Source organism: Lichenostomus cassidix, chromosome 4 (genome assembly GCF_008360975.1).
Source record: "Lichenostomus cassidix isolate B80296 chromosome 4, HeHo_3.0, whole genome shotgun sequence".
NCBI lineage: Eukaryota > Metazoa > Chordata > Aves > Passeriformes > Meliphagidae > Lichenostomus > Lichenostomus cassidix.
In genome coordinates, this window is record NC_139484.1 from 47,540,145 (window position 1) to 47,557,878 (window position 17,734).

Sequence of the window (17,734 nt, forward strand, 5' to 3'; positions counted from 1 at the left end):
GGGAAAGCAGAGAGTAAAGAAAGTTAATAATTGCTCTGATGCTGTTAATCAAACAGCTTGTTCATATATTACGCTCTTCTTCCCTTATCAATTCATTTAAGAGTAGCATAATTCCCTATACAAGAGGAAAGGTGCTAGGATTATTTTACTTTATAAACACAGTATTTGCAAAATGGCTCCTTTGAGACGGGGAACAACACTAGATCATAAAATATTTCTTTCCATTTAATATGACCATGCTTAATAACTACCTTAACCAATACAGGCTACATCATTGCCCAGAGAAGTTGTAAATTCCCCATCCCTGGAAGTGTTCAAGGGCAGGTTAGATGGGACTCTGGGCAACCTCGTTTAGCAAGTGGCACCCCTGGCAAGGGGGTTTGAACTCGATAATCTTTAAGGTCACTTCCAACCCAAATCATTCTATGATTCTGTGATTCCACATTGTGCAAACTCCAGTCAGCACCTGTCCTAAAAATGAATTTTCTTTGCCATTGGGTTATGCCATATTACCCCTCTGTGCCTACTCTGTATTTCAAGGTTGATTGTAGTGTGTTGTAACCTGGCATCCAACCAGGGAAACATTTGTTTTCCACAGGTGCAGTGCTCGTAGGAGATTTATAAGCTAGTGTTCCTGGTGTTTGATTATCTGCTATGTTTGATAAATGGCTTCCAGCTGAACAATCTCAGTGGCAATATAAACATTTTTTCTTTGTTTGATGTAATCATTGGATCAGGAAATTGAAACCCATACTTCTGCACAATTGTGTTACAGTGTTATAGGATATATTAGCTCTCAGAACTGCTTCTTGGGTCTTTGCATAAAATAAATGCTGATTAGAAGTGCTTATTAAATTTTATTACCACCTCTTAAGCACTAGACTGTGCTGGTCAGGTACAGACGAAGAGCTAAATTCAGGAAAATTAAAAGGTAAAAACTGCACAAATTTTGCAAAACTTCAAATTCCCTTGTGGTCAGAACTGAAGTTCTAGTGGAAATTATGCCACAGTTTGTTCTTTTCCCTAAAAAAAATAATACAAAGAAAATTTACCATAAGATGTGGTTAAAATATAAGTGTTTTTAAGCTGTAATCAAAAGAATGAACAAGAGGAATAATCTTAATGTCGGTCAACAAGAAGTGTGGCTGAAGTACCCCTACATATTCCCGTTCATCTGTCCTTGCCAAAACTTCTGAATTCAAGCTGTAATTGAAAGCTCATGTTTTCCTCATCCCTTTTTCTTTCTTCACTTCAAAGATCTGACCAGATTGCAGAGTAAGCTTCCCATTCCCTCTAGAAACCCTGATTGCTCTTCATCTCTCTTCCATATCAAAGTCATTAATTTCAAAATAAGTTTTAAAATGAACACCCAATTTTGCCAGGCCTCCAGGAGAGACTTTATTTCCTCCAACACTGCCAGCATGCAGAAGCCTTTCTTCTGCTGCCTCTCCCTTTTGGCTTTTTTCTCTCAACACAGAGTACTTCACTGCCACACTTGACGTTTCTGGCAACTGTTGAAGAACGGATTGAAGTGAGGCCCTTACCTTTCCAGGAGATTTAAATTAGGTCAAAATCACAAGCCTGTGCTGCAGGTGAGCTGCAGATCAGCTGGGAGCTGATTTCCATGGTGCCAGCTCAGAAGTAGATGGGACCTCCTTGGTACCTTTCAATAGGGCTGAGCATATAATGAATCAGGCAAAGTGGGAGAGAAGCCCACCAGGGGAGTCACACCACAAAGCAGATAGATGTCCCCAGATGAAACTTGGGGCATTTGTGGTGAACACAGTTTCCTGGTTTCTGGACATTTATACTCACTGAAAATGTCACAAATATCTTGCCTTTTTGTATAAAGATCATCACCGTGAATTGCCACGGACCATGTACGACGCCATCATTTCAGATGAACTCTGCCCTTTGGCACTTTCTGTTGGTTGTAGTTTAGGTCTGAAATGTTGAATTTGAAGTATAGTTTCTCTCTCTGGTAACCTTGTTGAGGAATTTTCTGAATCCAAGTGAACACATTTACCTAATCATATTAACACTGAAGATACAGAGCACTTAAAACTATTGCAGAGTCTCTCCACAGCCAACACATCAGCTTCTCAGGCTCCCAAACAATGTTTCTCAAACCGACAACACAGGTCTTCCATTTATCTCCAAGATATCTCTATGAATCCAGATCCCAGGGAGTTTTCTCCAGCATCTCCTGGGTAAACTCAGTTTTTCTCCACAGTATTTGATCTATCTCCTGAATTCCCTCTACAAGATCAGTGTTTCTATTTTATTTCCCTCCAGCCAATCCTATGTATTCACAGTCACAGGCCTTGTGTAATTACCACTTGAGATTTTCTGAAAACAAATTATCTTATCTCAGTATCTACAACCCAGCTGAAACAATTTGCCATGATCTTCGTTTCCACTAGTTACAGCTTTTGGTTAGATTTATCTTTTTGAGGGGAGGGGAGGACTTTTTCTTCCCCACCAATATCCTCTTGTGTTTCACTCATTAAATCCCAGTGTTCCACATCATTTTCTGTCTCATCTCCTGCACTGCTTGACGTAAGTTGAATTCCTTCAAAAATCATCCAACACAAAATTTACAAAAGTGGTGAAGTACTTGATTATGTGTAAATAACTTGCAACAAAATTCACACCCAGTCCAAAGAAAACTTGCTGTGAAGCATTGCATATCAAGGGTCAAACTGAAAGTTCCCTCTTCTGCAAGAAGAGTATTATTTCTGGCAGATATGACTGATGTTGTGACAGGAATGGACACAGCTGTGATGTTTACACAAATGTACAACATTATGTTGCTGCATGAATCCTGTGAGCATTTGGAGATATTTTAATTTGGGACTAAATTTTGGCTTGAAATTTCATTACATATTAGAATCATTTGGCTACAGTAACATGTCTGATCTGTGTGAAACTAAGGGAACCCAGCTTTTAATTACCTAGTGATGGTTTATTACTATATTACATCGATGAGAAAAGACAAGGAAAGAGCTGAATTTCTACTTTGGCTATCTTCCACTGTTTACCTGGAGACAGTTCACTGAAGACTTTGCTTACAGAACAGCAGCATAATTGTTTATGCAATGTGCCTTGGACATGAGTAAGATACAGGCACTTTAAAATGTCTGGAAAATTGTGAAGTCAAACTAAATGTGAAAGTAAAAATTGTTCACAGTTTATCATTCCCACACATTTTCTGTGTCTACCAGCAGACAACACATAATTAGAGAACAGGCAAATTGGAAGGTCATTGTTACCTCAATGTACCTTGCAAACAGAAACTAATTAATGTAAAAGAGGGGGGAAAAGTCTACAGCATGTCACCTAAGGAAATGCTGCTATCAGTAAATTAAAAATGTATGGCTTAGCTGCTTAGCATCTGCCTGCCTGAAGCTGTGCCTGTAAATAGTGTGGAAGACCAGAGAACTGAAACAATGGATCACAGATGGGTCACGAGTAGAATGTTAGTATTAATTACACAATTCTAAACAAATTACAGTCCCCAGAAATCTGAGAATAAGTCTCGTTTCTTAGAAGATTTGTCCTAGATTACACCATTTAATTTCTTAATGCATAACAGGTATGAGTTACCACTTGTTGATAACAGTTATAAGTAGGAGTATGAAAAATAATTATTATTCAACATTTGGTCAGTGTTTATTTCACTTTTATCTTTCATAGCTACTAACAGGAATAAATAGACTGAGTAAAATGAAATTTGAACTTCTATAAAATGGAACTTTTTCACAAGTTTTAAAACTATTGTTCAATTTTTGTGCTTTTTTTTCTTCTGGGTCGTTCTCATTTCTGGTTCTACTCAAAATAGGGAGGGTTGGAAAAAAAGGAGGGAACACGTATGTCCACTTGAAAGTGTTCCGTTTATCACTTAGTGTTTGGTCACTTGACCAAAATGAACTTTTAAACACCCCTAGACTTGCCTATATTTGGATGTATGTACGAAATATTTGAATAAATGACTAGTTATTTTTATGGCATAGTTATTTTTCATACTGTCAGTTCCCATTTTAAGTTACCTTGGGGATTCCTTTCTAATAATGTGAGTAGGATTTTTAAAATATGTTTAATGCTCTTGGGATGGAATGTTTAATCCTACTACATACTCAGACTTTGGTGGTAATTCTACTGTTTACTTTTGTACCTTTTCCCATGATGACACCCTGAACTGTTTAAAAAAAACACAATACATTTGCCTAAAACAGCAGTTGTGGAGTTCAAATCCTATTTTCTCTTGCCATGAGCAGTTTGTCATTTTGCTTGTCATTTATCACACTCTTCGGGATGTTTGAAACTATGTTGCCTATTCAGGGACAATCATTGGCCAGCTCATGTCATCTTTGAGAATATTCTGTAAGTAAGGATAGCTTTAGTCAGAAGTGAACCAGAACAGGACTTGCTGAGGATAGAGAGATAAAAATGAAGGTGTTTGATATCTCAGACCATGTGGAGGTCTGCAAACAGCATCGCTCTGGTGTGTCCTGGTTGGAGAACCCTGACCCCATCTGTCTGTAGTCACTGCTGCTTCACCCAGTAGAACATTTCATACTGCAAAGAAACAAACTTGTGTGATCAGCAGCAAATGGCTGTCATGAAAATTACTCTGTCTATTCTGGCCCATTTCTTTTTAACTTGCCAGCAGCTTAGGAATACCCCGTATAGTGTTTTCTGCCAGGCAGATGAAGTTTTTAAAAAAGGAAGATTTCTATTCCTTCCCTCTTTCTCTTTGCTCCTCTCTTTCACCAGTTCCTTACTCATTCTTTCTAAAATATTCCCTTGGTGTCCTTAAACTGCTAGAGAGACTGATAAATGCTAATGATAACATAATAATAATACATACATACAGGGGTATCTGACTCATTTTACATTTAAACACTGCCAGGTGCAGTTAACTCATGCAGTGATCCTCTTTATAATTCTCAAATATCGGCTAGTTTGGTTAATTAACAGGCATTGGAGGTCTTTGAAAATTGTATTCTAAGCTATTGAGTTTCTTGCAAATGCCATACATCACATTTCTGACTGAAGAATAGAACAGTTAGTTGGTGAGGTCCTGCTCATGTTATTACATGGCTTTTATTTCTTTGTCAGCTCTGCTGTGTGTGGTAAGTGGACCTGTTTTCCCAAGACTTACTTTCAATGTACCAGAATATCATAGGAAACAGCACAATAGTCCATTACTTCTTTGTATTTGCACCAGTGCTGCAACTGGTGATTTTCCTAGTGCTAGAGAGAATCAGCAAGTAAAAACTGGTATTCAGGAAAGCCCTAATCAGTTACACTTAGCTCCATCAACAATATATTACATTTTCATTGAAAACTGTTTCAGACTTTCAGGGATTAATTACAGCCTAGAGTCAGTCCATCTTATCTAACAGAACTGCTCACTCAAAAAACAACTAAAGAAGGTAATAGCATAAATGATATGAAGTGTCCTTCTCAACTGCCATCAGCAGTATAGAAAATTGAAAAATTAATATCAGTTCTTTACAATTGACCTTCCTAAGCAATAAAATGACAGGAAAGGGTTAAACAAATTCTGGTTTTGATTTGGGATGCACTCTGGTGTTTTCATGTTCAGCAGATAACAAGATTTCTGTCAAAAGTTATTTTATCTGTTCTGTATTCCTACAAATGGAAGCTGAAATGAGATGCACTAAAATCCTGAAACTCCCAAGGAATGTTGAGCAAAACTGGGAAACTACCACACTCCCTTAGTTTTCAATCCCAAACATGTGACAAATTATGTGCTTTTTCTTTCCCGACGCTAAATACAACTTGAGGTCTACCTGAAAATGTTATTCATGCGGTGGAGATAAAAAGAGGTTATTCTGTAAAGGTTGGAGTTATCATTTGCACTACACAGTTAGGGGAAAGGACAACCATTTGCCAGGTGGACAAAGAGCATTATCTCACCTGGGGTCACAATGCACTCTGCAACCCGTAATGAATTCTGCCCAGATCTTTGAACGAGGCAAAGATCAAAGTTACTGAGTCATTAGTGCATCAAAGTGCTGATCCAGTCCTTGCCTCTCAGAGAGCCCTATCACTCAATATATGGAAGTGATGCAAAAGAGTATCTTGTAGTCATAGCCCTACTTTGTTCTGCATTAGCACTGAGTGATGAAGGACCTTGTTTCCCTGCTATATTACTTAACCTAATTGGAACTATGGTCTCAGCCATCTCATTACTTAATAATACCTAGAAATTTGGTACCTTCATCTTCAAACCCTGAGTAGTTAATTATTACTTATATACCCAATATCCATTTTTTAAGTTAAAGATCCATCTATATTGCACACTTAAAGTGCTTCATTTCTTTTTTAAGTAACAGATTTTAAAAAAAGGCAGAAAGCTTGAGATTTTCATGCAGAGAGAGAGGATACAACTCCTAGACAGCATACATAAACCAGCTCTGCCCTAAAATAACCTATACTGTGGCTGCTAGCCTTGATGCATGAAAGGGGACAGATGACTCATCCACCAGCTCTGTGTGAGCAAAATACAAGACAACTTCATGAAGCAGAATTATAGGTTCTATTGCTGGAAAAACACTAAGGGGTAAGATTTTGTTCTCTCTTGGTTTTTAACCATATGGGTGTAATGTCTGAAAATCAGAATATAGCAGGTTGCATGCTCTATAGCAGCTCCTAAATCTGTTAGTCAAAATAGCTGCCAAGTTAGTTATTCTGTATGTGTCACATCTGCAGTTGGACTAATGTTTTAGCAAGGGCAGTGTAAGCAGGTTTATGTTCTAGTTTAATTCAGGATTTTGCCCAGATATGTGTATTTTTAAAATAAAACAAATACTAATGTTTATATAATCATACTTTTCATGTAATGATCTTCTTACAAGGGGGTTAGAATCTATATCATGCCATACAGTTAAATGTGTTCTGTTCAAGGAATAAGATTACAAATGAAGATGCTGAGATTATTAAATCAGCTGCCTGCTTTTCTTTTGGAATGTTTCAATGGTTTTGCATAGATATCATTTAATACTGTGCAACAAGAAAAATCAATAAGAAGATTTATTCTAATTTCATGTCATGTCTTTAAATAATACTGAAACTCCATACTTGATTGCATTTCTGCTAGCTGAACAACCTTCTGCCAAACTGAGAATTGAGATAGCATAAAAAAACAGATCAGAAAGTTCATTAGACAGCTCTCCTTTTTTTGAAACCTCTTGTCCATTGCTGTTGTGTCTTCAAAAGGCAACTGCTGGAGCAGCTGATGATAATACCACCTGGCTGAAAAAACTACATGATTCAAGTCTACTCCCAGCCAGGAGCAGCTAAAAAAACCCAAACATATAATATTAGTTACCTCCATTCAGCTGCAAATATTGCCCAGTAAAATTGTCCTTCCACCCTACAATCTTCCAAATGAGGATGTGAACATCATCCACCAAGCAGACAGGTTTGCAAAAAGCTTGACTACCCAGCAGACACAAGAATAGCTGCCATGACAATATTTTGCAGAACAGTCTATTTCCTGAACAATTCATTAGGAAACTGAGCCTTTTAAATGCTTATGACAGTTTGTTTGGACTTGGAGGGTCTGAGTAGGTGCTTATATTTTTGAATCATTGTGGGATTGGAAAGAACAACCAGATTTACCCACTGCATGTGAGTGAATCTGATTGAAAGCATCATAGAATTATAGAATGCTTTAGGTTGGAAGAAGGCCTTGAAGATAATCTACTTCCAGCCCATCTGCCATCAGCAGGACACTTTCAACTAGACCAGGCTACTCAGAGACTCATCCAGCCTGGCCTTGAACACTTCCAGGAGTGGAGCATGCACAACTTTCCTGGGCAACTTGTTCCAACACCTCACCACCCTCACAGTAAAGAATTTTTTCCCAATAGCTAATAATGTGCTGTCTTTGAATTTGAACCCAATCCCCCTTGTCCTGTCACTACATGCTCTTGTAAAGAGTCTTGCTCCATCTTTCCTGCAAGTTCCCTTCAGGTACTGGAAGTCCACAATTAGATCAATCCAAAGCCTTCTCCTTTCCAAGCTCAACAAATCTAATTCTCTCAGCCTTTCCTCATAAGAGAGGTGCTCCATCCCTCTGATCAATTTGGTGGGCCTCCTCTGGACTTGCTCCAACAGGGCACTATCCCTCCTGTGCTGAGAATCCCAGAGCTGGATGAAGCACAGCAGGTGAGGTCTCACCTGAGACCTCATCAGCCAACACCTGGAAAGGGAAGTTCTCAAGATGCAGCTTAGGACCTGTGACAGGTGGAAAGGACTTAAGCAATAATGCTTAAAGCTCTCTTTGTTCACTGTGTCTGTCGGTCTGCCTCTTATGACATTCTCCACTTGAACAACAAGGAAATGTTTCACAGTTGCCTGAAGGGCTAAGAGGGACAGTCCTTTGTGTTCAGATGTAGTAAACCAATAGCATGATGTGAGCAGCTGGGCAGGAAAATACCACATTTTCTTTAAAAAGCTGTAAGCTCTGTAGAAACTGAGTTCTTTCTGTCTTACAGACTTTGCAAAGAGAAACAGATTTTTCTTAAATAACAGTATATGACTCCTGACAATTCCTAATAGTTTTAAAACTTGTTAGATAACTATCAATCAGTAGTATTCGAAATAAGGGTACTGAGAGTGAATTGCAAAGAAACTATTCTTTGCCTTTGTACCAGCATTGACTGATTTGTCAGTGCAGCAAATAGCATTGCATGGTGTTATAAACATGTGCAAATATTGGCCAGTAAGGCTTTTTATATTTCTTTTTGAGAAATGGAGAAAGAATGAATCTGTGTGTCATTTTTCTGCAGTACAGAACACATACTCCTCTGACACTGATTGATGGTGTCTCTAGATAAAGTTCCGAAGCAAAATGGTACTGAGGTTGTTAAAATGCTTTCCACAATTCATACTAGCAATGAATGATGGTTTTTCTGTCTTCTTTCTTGCCATGCGTGAAATGAGTCTCTACCTCAGTGACTCCAGCTGCTCATCTGTGACCATTTCTGTTGCTTTGTAGGATGGAGGCTATAAAGATTGGTTCTGTGGCAGCTTCTCCACAATATAACTGCATTTGCATCAAGCAAAAGCACAAGATTGCCTGTTCAAATGGGGAATTGTAACTTTCCAGCTTCTTTTCAAAGTCAACAGGCAGGGGATGCTGTCCTGTCTATTATTCCTCTTACAAGCCTTGGAAAAATTCAGTGAGGTTTGATTTTCATGTTTTGTACTACCTTGCAATGTAAACTGCAGCAATTACAAAGGTTTTCATGCATGAAAGCTTTATCCTTTTCTCTCTGGTAACAAATTCCATTCTGAAGAATGTTTTATTATATTTCAGCTACCAAATTATGATGCTACCAAATACTACAGTCACAGGTTAAAGTTCTAGCCAAAAAAAAAGTCTCTGACTATTTCTTTCTTTCAAGCTATTAATCACATACCTTGTTTTGGTGCAGTATGTAATAAACTGCCAAGCCTAGTAGATAAATATCACAGCAAGCTGTTGACAGACAGAGCAGTCTAGCAACACAATACCTGTGGCACATATACATTTATATTTTCTACTTTGTGTAAGCCTACTTGTGTAAGCCTACTTGTGTATTTGCAAATCCTAGTTCAGAACTGAAACAGTTTTGAGAACTGTAAACTAAATAATGAGATTTTAATGCACCTAACTTGTTATAAATTTTTTTAACATTTTAATAAAGGAGATGTTTTCCGTACTCATTGTTACCATATTTTTTCAATTGTACAGTTGAAAACTCTGGTGACAAATTGGCCCAATGTAGCCAAATATTTGCTTCCATGTTTGTAAAGTTTTAAGTAAAACATACTTCACCTAAGACACTCAAGTGCAATGAAGACCCTTAAATATTTGCTTGCAGGGTAATCTGTTTGTACACAAAATCAAGGGTCAATGACCAAGTATGATGATAGGATTTAAGTACATGGGAAATTTATTTCATCTTTATGTGTTCTACAAAATGTGTATTTGCTGTGTCAAAGGCATGCATAGATTCAGGAGCAATGAACTAGCAGGCAGGCTGTTGTACCATGTCAAAGAAAAGTGAATTGCCCCAAATTTTCTTGATAGTCCTAGTTTTAAGAATACTTCAAAAGATATTTTCTCCTAATTTTCCCTCTGAGTTACCGCGTTGAGCTTCAGATGGCAAGAGACAAGAACTATTGCTACTAATTAATGATTAAGGCTAATCAGTTCATCTTTTTCATCTCTGTTCTAAGTGGCTAATTCAGGAAAAAAAAAAAGTCCTTCTCTTAGACTAAGTAGAAAAAAATTCTGCACTAATATCCTAAGATTTTTTTGATAGGCTGCTTGTGTAACATGACTCTTTTTCAAGTTAGTTTGAAGCAAGATGAAGTATTTTCCATGTTAATTCAAAAGCTGAGCACCTTATTGAGCAGTCCCACAAAGGGACATTATGTAAGAGTCCCAGAGCAGTGCATAAGCTCAGACCCTATGCTCATCTGGTATTCCAGGTCATCTACCAGACAGATAATTAAAAGTAAGAGTCTGGAAAGCATATATGGCATTTCCTGCTAATACTGTTTCATTTTATGACTATTTCCAGCTCAGAGAATTTCCTGAGGCCAATGTGACTTAGGAATCCCACTTGGTACAACCAGGAAGCCTCTTTTTCCATTTGACATTTGTATTCATTCTTTCAAAAAGACACCAAAACTATTTTTAGATTTAAAGAGAGAGGATGAAACAAGGTGGCAGAACGTGATTATTTGCAATCTCTTGTGCCTTGAATGCCTGTTTCAGTCTCCTCTCTACCTCTTTTCCTTAACAAGCAAGTCACAGGCTGCAAGCTTTTCTAGGATACCTCCATGCAGGAACAATGCGATAGGTGGATGGATGGATGGATGGATGGATGGAAGGAAGGAAGGAAGGAAGGAAGGAAGGAAGGAAGGAAGGAAGGAAGGAAGGAAGGAAGGAAGGAAGGAAGGAAGGAAGGAAGGAAGGAAATGGAAGTCAAGCATAATGCTGCAGAACACAGTAGTATTTGGTATGTTAAGCCGAGAAGCAGCAAGCCTGTGCTCTGCTCCTGCTCCAACAACTTATTCTGGCTGTCTTGTGACTGTCTGTTTCAAAGTTCATCTCCCATCACTGCCTCCTGCAGACATAATTTGTAACAAAGCAGCATCTGCTTATTTACTTTTTGTGTAGGAGCTGATCCAGCAGGCATGCTCATGGGACACCTACTGCATGAAGCCATGCAGGTGGGACAGGGAGTGGAACCCTTATTCTTTGGCTCCTGTAGGACACAAGTGGGAGGTAATTGTCAGTTCCTGTCAGTCCTGAGATTCTGAGGCACATGGCCAAGGCAGAGCATTAGTCAAATTTTCATTTATTTTTCTGTAACAAGCAAAAGGCTGCTTTTCATAATCACTCGATCCTCTGTGTCATTAGAATTTTTCCTGTCCTCCAGTGGATTTCAGTGCAACACTGTTCAATAATTAGTTTTCCAGACTTGCTAACTCTAGGAATATACACTGGAAGTTTGTACCTCAAATACCTGCAGCTCACTGGGATTTATCTCTATCCATTTAAGGAACATTACTACATCAAATGTTCTGTACAAACAATCCATCACATCTTTTTCTTTTGTAAATTATGTCCATTTGGGAGTCACAGAGTGGTGTGTATGGATGAGAATATGAAGGCAAAGTTCAGGAGACTTTTTACAATTTTTGTCCAGTCCTAGCAGAGGTCTTTGAATTCAAAGAGTCCAATGATTCTGGAGTGTCAGCACTGATCATCTGCCAATCAACAAGGAAGACTTGCTGATCTCATCATGACTTCTCAAGTGAAAGAGCAGATCTCTCTTTCTCATCTCCCCAGACTTTTGGGGATTGTAGTGATATATGCTCAGAGGCTGGAGCCCTCCCTACGCCACCCACCCTAAAAACCTTTGCTTGTACTAGTACACAAGAAACTGTCCTTAACATCATTTTGCAGCCTCTGTCTTCTTTGGAGGACAGACTTTCTGGTTTTGCTGCTGTATTTCACTTTGTCTCTGATTCTAGCAAGCCCTATTTGTTTGTAAGCTCTGCATGCCCTGCTGTGTATTCACTTCTCCAGGTAACCTACAAGTAAAGAAAGATGAAAGTGCACTTAACCACCTGAAAAGCTCTCCTTCTCTTAACAAGCTTCCACCTGATTCTTTCCCACATTTCTCTCTAAACATTAATAAGCTCATTCCTTATCAGGCTGAATAATGACTTTCACTTTGCAACCCTAAGTGTGAGCTCTACCTGAGAAATTGTGCTTGGCAATAGTGTAAAGGCTGAGTACATTATGTCTGACTCCTCACCCATATCCTCCCTGACGCAGTGCTCACAAAGGCATTCATCAGGTTTGTTAACCAGGCCTGCCCTTTTGCAAGAGACGTCAGCAGGCCCTGCCTGAGAATGAGTTCTGTGGCTAATTTAGCAGAACGTGACCTTTCAGAGGAGGCTGGAAGGCCAGTGGAGTGTGTAAGTATGGAAATGGAGGAAAAATACCCATGCTGAAAAAATGGAAAATGAGGAGAGACCTGTGTAAAACCTTTGGCTGAGCTCCATTACATTGCACATTGGGATGGAAACCCAGTCTGGCATAAAATGATCAGTGCACTATCTAGTAATGTATCAGAAAACCCAAGGATTTTTGCTCCATGTGACCTGAAAGCCATCATAGGAATAGCTTAGTCATAAAAATTGGTTGTGAAGAAAATTATATTTATTTCAAGTGAAAAAGAACTATTTCTCCACTACTTTTTAGGGAAAGATATAGAAAATATTCATACTCATTCACATTTAAACAATATTGTAATATTAGAAAACAAAATTTCTGGTACTGTACTGGAATAAAAACACAATTGCTTCAGATATGCAGAGAAGAGGATTATGCTTCTGATACAATTGGCAAGTCATTTCAGAGCTGCCCAGCTTCAGAGCTGCCAATGCTGTCGGTTTTAGTGTATCAACATGAGAAAATGTCATTTATATCAAGGAGATGCATGAACAGAGAGACTGGGAGTTCCAGCTCCTTCCTGCTTTTCAGGATTTTCAGCAGTGCGTGTTTCTCACAAATAAAATGTCCCCAGCTGTCTCACGCCTGTATTTCCAGCACTGTGGGGGGCTGCCCCAGGCCCAGGTTCGGTGCTAGTGGAGGCTGGGTGACACATGGGACTGTCCCTGACCTCCACCGATGACCACCGGTGACCTCCCTCCCACCTTCCCCGCCCAGAGTGGTTGTTATGCCAACACCCATCGCCACCCCACCCACCACTCCTCACCCCTGCCAGGATGTGGTTGCTATGTCAACAGTCGTTCGTGGCATCCACCCCGAGGAGGAAAAGGCTGCAGGGGTTGCCATGGAAACTGTGCTGTCCTGAAGCATCAACAAAGCTGGTCGCCTCTCCACCTTTCTTCCCCCAGAATGTTCTGCCACGAAGCAGGAAAAAGGAAGTGTCCTGCTCTGTCCCACGTTCCATCCCCACGGCTGTGTTAGCCCAGCTGCAGCAGCTGCTCTTCCACTCACCTGGCAGCAGCTTCACCAGCTGTGCAGGGATGACCTGATGGGAGATCTTTCACTGTCACAGTGCTGGAGCAGCTGTCATCTGGGGACAGACAGCCCTCGGACAGAGAAATGTGAGGGACTCAGCTTCCCAGGGAACAGTGGAAATGAGAAGTCACAGATTGAGTGGGTGAGGGAAGTGCTCAGTGCGTGACTGTGGGAAGATATAGCGGGGGACACACATCTACTTGGCAGTAGATACACATTCTCATACCAGGCTTATATCATATAGCAACAACAACCAAAACCACCTTTTCGTCTAGAAATACTTCCTGCATTACATCACTCTCTTAAAATTGAGCAAAGCTCCAGAGGTGAGATTTTTCTTTCAGAGAAGTTTGTTGCAGGAAGAAAGTGTCTGAACCAAATCTGTAGAAAAGCTGTAGTAAGAAAATGTGTCAAAAATATGTACAAATCCAAATATTTCCATAGAACATTAAAATACACAGGAGTGCTTTTAGCAAAGGTATTTGAACAGAAGAAAAATCAATGGTCTTGATTCACAACAAAATGAAGCCCAGTTAATGAATCCCTGCTTATCCCTAGAATACCTGAGAAAAGTGATTTGCTTTAAAGGATCTCTCCTCTATCACAGAGAACCTCTTGGGAATTGGGAAAATAGTATATTAGAGGAATTTTCAGAAATAGTCTAAAGAATCAGAATGCTGACCTTGCAGTAAAAAAACACCCCCTAGTTTCAGGATCACAAGACAAGACACACACACACACTCAGTATTTATCTTCTTACATACACATTTTAGTCAGTACATGATAGAGTAAATACTGAATAAGAAGTGTTTGCATACAAGAATTTATCAGTGCTTACAATACAGGATTGTCAAAAGTTCATGAGCATACTGTGAGACTACAAATACTGGCTTTGACACTAACTCTGAGAAATATGCAATGAACCTATCTCAGCAGATTTCCTGCTGCTGGATCATCAAAGGGCCAGAGATGGACTCTCCTCAGGGAGGGGGCACTCTCCTCTTAACTATTGTTCTACCTCTGCTGCTGTTTATCTGAGAGAAACATGTAACTGCAGATGACCTCACATAATCAGAGGTAACTTATAAAAATATGCAGATCAAGAGATTTTATGTTGTACCTGCTAATAAACACATCTTTCTACCTTATTATATCTTTGAAAGAACACTTGTTGTTCTCTAACTGGTATTACAGCACAATTAATTGTCTGAAACACGCTTAAAGAAAACTAGAAATCATCCTCTAATCTCATTCTAAACGACATGATTTCATTTGTAATTGGACGGATTTCAATCATATTTCTCATTAGGATCGAGCAGTTTCGAATTTATCTCAAAGCTAACCTTTGTGTTTTGCTCTCCTCTGTGCTCACCATGTGGCATAAAAAATTGGCTCACAGTATGACATAAAAGATAGCAAACCATCATTTTTTTTCACTAGACTTTCAGCTTTATCTCTGGGGAAATGGGAATTTGTTTGTGTAGAAACCTCAAATCATTATATTCTCCGTATTATCAAATACATGTCTTTGATCCAGCAGGTGTTTAATGTAAGAATATACAGTTATTTCTGGAAATCACTCATCTAGACCTGCCTATGAAAAAGCTGCTCAGTTCCACATGTATTTTCCCCATCCACTTTCAAAACCTGCCTTTTCTTCTGGACTTTGCAATGTCTGTAGCAGAGAGTTCTTCATTGTAATTACATGCGGTATGAAAAACTATTTCATTTGTTTTCATCTGATAATTTAATTCTTCCCCTTTCTTCCACAGTAAAATATTGTCAATAAAAAATTCCTTACCACCTTTTAAACCAGTCATTATTTTACATGTTTTAATTAAAGACTTCTCTGGTAGACTTGGATGCATGTAATTTTCTGAAGTGATAAGATGGATATGCCTCCTTTCAAGAAAATACTTTCTTCTGGCAAAACACATCATGGAAACAGCACTGGTCCTAGCATTAACTCTGCTAGGAATACAAGAAGCTTTGCAATCAAAGTACATTGATTTCAATCCATGGGCCTTTCCTGAAGAACTTCCAGCCTAAAACTGGGGTTAGAAAAAGCAGTATGGCAGAGGCACAAATTAAGGTACATATGCCTTCAAATGGGTCTCTTTATTTAGCTGATTCAAATTTCTTAGCTTGGTGTCACTGATGTAGTAGAAGACAGCTTTCAGGAAGTAATGAGACTAGTGTGAGAAAATGGTGTACTCTGTGCAGTGAAACAGCACGGAACAGTGGAATTTAAGTTGGAGAAGAACCCAAACATGCTTCAGTTAGTACTTTGTGATTCATATCTGCCTAGAAAAAGTGAATTTGTGATAAATTTTATCAGAGTGAGGAACTCAAGGACAAAATCTTCCATGAGTAGCTTCAAAGAAAGCAAACTACTCAAGTGCTATGTGATATGATGTAAAGAACAAAACTGAACAGGCAATTCTCCTCTGAAACTTCGACTTCCACAGGAACATTCATATTGATAAAAAGACTGTTAATTTAGATACAACACAGAGGATAATTTCATATCCGGAAGCAAGAGAATGTTAATCTACAGCCATTCATAAATGTAATATGACATTACCTCATGTCAAAGTAATTTCAAAATGCAAAAACTCTCATTAGTAATATCAAATTCCCCATGATCGAAAACTGCATAAAAGTTTTTAAATAATGCCCTGAAGCTATCACAGGGTAATTTAATTGAAAAGCATAATTCTGGATTCTAAGAACCTTCAGAAAGAGTCTGGTTGCACACTTGTTGCTATCTGTGTGAATATTAATGATTGAAAGGCTTGAGTGGCATATAGAGATAAATTATATATATGGGATAAATATTTTAGAACTTTTATCTTGATTTTTCTGAAGGCCTGTGTTTCTCTGCCTAAGGCATTAGTGTGGCATATACTGTTTCAAATACAGATATTCTGCTCCTTCTACAAAATAGATAGAATACAGATATTAATAAAAGAGACCTCTAAGGTTTCATTCCCCTGAAATTTTCATGTGGGAAAACCGTCATTGCTGCCACCCTGCACCTAGTTAGATCTACTTTGCAGATTAAACAGAATGGAATTTGCAAGTATACATATTTACATGTAGGGAACAGTAGATAACATCGTAAACTCATTAGAATTAATATAATAGGAGTGGAAACATGACACATCCCTGTAAATGACACATCCCTGTACAGGAGACCTGTATAGATCTCCAGCAAAGCACCAGTTAAATCCTCTGTTACATTTCTCTCCTAATCCATACATGGGAAGCACAACATACATATTTCTCCTCAGCAAACATGAGGTCAATTTTGAAAAACAAAGTTCACACTCAATATGCAGTGTGGAGCTGTTTTATGGTAGAAGGACCAGTGAGCCTCTCTCATGCAACAACAGAAAGTGGATAGCAATGGGAATGGGACAGAATATTGAGAAATCCTAAAGGAGAGCAGTTTGACCAAAGGGAAGAATAGTGTGTGGAGTTAAAAGGAACAGAGAGAGGGCTTGCAGCCAGCAGAACTGCATCACCTACCTGAAATACTTTTGCCAAATTGTCAAAAAGGGCTTGACCAGCGCTGACTTTATGCTTGACTCCCCTGACTGTGCCATTTTTGCTGAGGATGTTGACTCGCTTTGTACCAAACCCCTTCTCTTTAGTGGCTCTGACTAAAATGAGCAAGTCATCCTGCTCGTTCTCATTTTCATCACACTCCGACCCTATGTGTCCATTCTGCTGCCCGTCCACTTCGCTCAGCCGGCTGGTCTGGTCAGTCTCAGAGCTGCTGGCATACTCAGAGTCCAGAGAGTCAGCAGCCTCACCGTCGGCGTACACCTCCTTCAGCACGCGCCCGCTGTGCGAGGACGCCACGCGGAACCGAACCTTCCTCGAGAGCCGCTCGCTGTCCGCCTTCACCTCGCTTTTGAACATCGCCTCTTCCATGGACAGAAACAGTTTGCATTGTTCCAGCGTGGTGCCCATCGCATTTGCCAGTTTGTCACACTTAGCAACAATATCGGCGCTGTTTTCTGTTGACAGGGGTTCTCATATTAAACTAAAGAGGGTTCCCGAGAAGCCACTGCCGTTCTGCAGTTAATAATGGATGCATTTGTGCTATGGTTACCTTTAAACTAAAACCTGAAAAGC

General features: G+C 39.3%; 1 protein-coding gene across 2 annotated transcripts in view; it reads right to left on the minus strand.

The window, feature by feature from the left end:
- GRXCR1 (glutaredoxin and cysteine rich domain containing 1) overlaps positions 1 to 17,530 on the minus strand; it is a 43,301-nt gene extending 25,771 nt beyond the window's left edge. Inside the window, exons 1-2 of one of the 2 annotated variants that reach the window (XM_085059896.1) lie at positions 17,132 to 17,518; positions 7,856 to 7,867 (exon numbers count right to left, since the gene is read on the minus strand). In XM_085059896.1, coding sequence (XP_084916022.1) covers positions 7,856 to 7,867; positions 17,132 to 17,518 — 399 coding nt within the window. Of the gene's footprint in view, positions 1 to 7,855; positions 7,868 to 17,122 lie in introns of both variants that reach the window. The other variant, XM_085059895.1, reaches the window with a different exon arrangement.
- Between the last annotated feature and the right edge of the window lie 204 nt (positions 17,531 to 17,734).